This window comes from Nanorana parkeri, unplaced genomic scaffold (assembly GCF_000935625.1).
Source record: "Nanorana parkeri isolate BGI_ZX_2015 unplaced genomic scaffold, ASM93562v1 scaffold1166, whole genome shotgun sequence".
In the NCBI taxonomy this organism is placed as follows: Eukaryota; Metazoa; Chordata; class Amphibia; order Anura; family Dicroglossidae; genus Nanorana; species Nanorana parkeri.
Genome location: NW_017307434.1, coordinates 370,669 through 373,513, shown reverse-complemented (window position 1 = coordinate 373,513; position 2,845 = coordinate 370,669). Strand labels below are relative to the sequence as shown.

Sequence of the window (2,845 nt, the reverse complement as noted above, 5' to 3'; positions counted from 1 at the left end):
AAAGTGGGAGTCTGTTTAAAAGGGCCTGCTGCCACTGACGTATGAGATACGTCCGTGGCAGCGAAAGGATGTCCTCGCCGATTAGACAGCTTTTCATTGTGCTGGCCGCGTCTGCTCATAAAAACCCCATAGACTTTTATCGGGCCTTCTCCCTTTATCTCCATCTTGGGACACCGTCTCATAGAAGTCTATGAGGCTGTAATGCACAAGGACAGTGACACTGCGGCGCTGGATGTTACCAAATAACAGTGGTCACAGCCGTTGAATCAAGGTAAGTATGCATCTGTGAAGGGGGAGGGGGAGTTTTATTAGACCAGGGTAAGGGGGAAAAAATGGATAAATGCAGTTTGTTTTAAAGGGCGTTTATCCTGATCTTTCCTATTGCTCAGATTAAGAGCGGCACAAGATAGTCTTATAATGATATAGGAAAAACTAGCACTCAGTGGTGGACCCTTTCGAAAGTTTATATTGCAATTCTGCTGATGCGGCCTTAATTATAGCTATGATTAGGGCCGTATAGGCTAAAACGGGTCAGCGTGATTTCTTAGGTGTTCAAAGTCTTATAATGATATAGGAAAAACAGGCACTCAGCTGCAGATCCTTTTTTGATTAAAAAGGCATACAAATCAGGACATGACAAATCACACTTTTCAGCCTATACGGCCTTACTCATAACTAAGATTAAGGCCGCATAGGCTGAAACGGGTCAGTGCGATTGTCATGTCTGGATTTGTATGCCCTTTTATTCAAAAAAGGATCTGCAGCCGAGTGCCTGTTTTTCCTATATCATTAGAAGACTTTGAACACCTAAGAAATCACGCTGACCCGTTTTAGCCTGTACGGCCCTAAACATAGCTATAATTAAGGCCGTACAGGCTGAAGCGCATCAGCAGAATTTCAATATAAACTTTCGAAAGGGTCCTCCACTGAGTGCTAGTTTTTCCTATATCATTATAAGACTCTCTACACCTGACCAATCACGTTGACGTGTTTCAACCTATAGGGCCTTAATAACCTATAATTAAGGACGTATAGGCCGAAACCTGTCAGCGGGATTGTCATGACTGAATTTGTATTCCCTGTTAACCAATAAAATTTCATAAGGATTGGCAGCCAAGAGGTGGTTCTTCCCATACCGCTGTGCCTTCTGTTGGCGGACAGGAGCGGTTACTGAGCGGCAGTGTTCCATAGAAGCCAAAGAACGGCAAGGAGGTAGACCACTTTCTTTGCATATACAAATTGTTCATAAGAAAGCAGCCACAGCCTGGGAAGAAAAGCCTGTCTGCTGCCAGCATGCTTTGGTGAAGGACCCTTGCTCTCTGTGTGGAAGCAGTGGTCTCTTTGCAGAGGTCCAACACGCCCCCTGCAGAGTCAGAGCTCTCCAAATCAGCAATTTGTTGAGAATCCAGCTTGGCCGATTGCAGAGCTACAAGCCTGGACTCAGCAGGGGACATGACTCTCATTTGACACTTTAGACTACTCCGGAGGAACCTTTGGGGTACCCTGGCTGACAGAGAGCCACCTCCATATTAGAACTTAAGTTTTATTTTGCCCTCTTGGGTCCAGCGCTCTACTAACACCTCTATCAGTGGAGCTAACACTAGGCCTTCCTGTGAGACAGCCCATAGGTGACTAGGGAGGCAAAGAAGGCAAGTCTTGGAGGCAGGAGCAGCAGTGGGTTATCAAGAGAACCTGACACTTTGCCTATTCAGATTCACTAAAAATCAGGAAAGCTAAGACATGAAATACCATCACCACACAACATAATACACGGAACATACACAGGATAACAGAGCTCAAATCCATTTTGGTATTAAACTCACGTTATGAAGTTCTCCAGATGCACCGCGGTTTCTATAATGTTGAGCGCGGTGGGTTTGGTGGCCTCGGCTTGCAGCTGTTTCATCTCCCTACGAAGGACGTGCAGCTGCTGGCTCACTACCTCTTCCATCTGCATCCCTTCAAACTGCAGAAAACAACAACTGGTTACAAGTTCTGTTAGCTCGGTAACTGGTAATGGTTGCCCCATCCAGACCCTCTGCCTACTAAATAGGATCCATCTGAATGGCAGACTGGTAATGGTTGCCCCATCCGGACCCTCTGCCTACTAAATAGGATCCATCTGAATGGCAGACTGGTAATGGTTGCCCCATCCGGACCCTCTGCCTACTAAATAGGATCCATCTGAATGGCAGACTGGTAATGGTTGCCCCATCCAGCAACCCTGCCAACTGAATAAGATCCATCTGAATGGCAGACTGGTAATGGTTGCCCCATCCAGACCCTCTGCCTACTAAATAGGATCCATCTGAATGGCAGACTGGTAATGGTTGCCCCATCCAGACCCCCTGCCTAACGAATATAGTATCCATCTGAATGGCAGACTGTTAATGGTTGCCCCATCCAGCAACCCTGCCAACTGAATAAGATCCATCTGAATGGCAGACTGGTAATGGTTGTCCCATCCAGCAACCCTGCCAACTGAATAAGATCCATCTGAATGGCAGACTGGTAATGGTTGTCCCATCCAGACCCCCTGCTACTGAAAAGGATCCATCTGAATGGCAGACTGGTAATGGTTACACCATCCAGACCCCCTGCCAGCTGAATAGGATCCATATGAATGGCAGACTGGTAATGGTTGCCCCTTCCAGACCCCCTGCTACTGAATAGGATCCATCTGAATGGCAGACTAGGTAATGGTTGCTCCATCCAGACCCCCTGCTACTGAATAGGATCCATCTGAATGGCAGACTGGTAATGGTTGCCCCAGCCAGACCCCCTGCCTACTGAATTGGATCCATCTGAATGGCAGACATCTAATGCCTCTTCACGGGTGGCTGAT

At 47.1% G+C, this 2,845-nt stretch overlaps 1 protein-coding gene across 1 annotated transcript in view; it reads right to left on the bottom strand.

Moving 5' to 3' along the window:
* The window catches only part of EPG5 (ectopic P-granules autophagy protein 5 homolog), an 83,297-nt gene that overhangs the window by 32,936 nt on the left and 47,516 nt on the right, over positions 1 to 2,845 (bottom strand). The window contains exon 27 of the mRNA XM_018568281.1: positions 1,824 to 1,966. Within this exon, the coding sequence (XP_018423783.1) occupies positions 1,824 to 1,966 (143 nt within the window). The remainder of the gene's footprint in view (positions 1 to 1,823; positions 1,967 to 2,845) is intronic.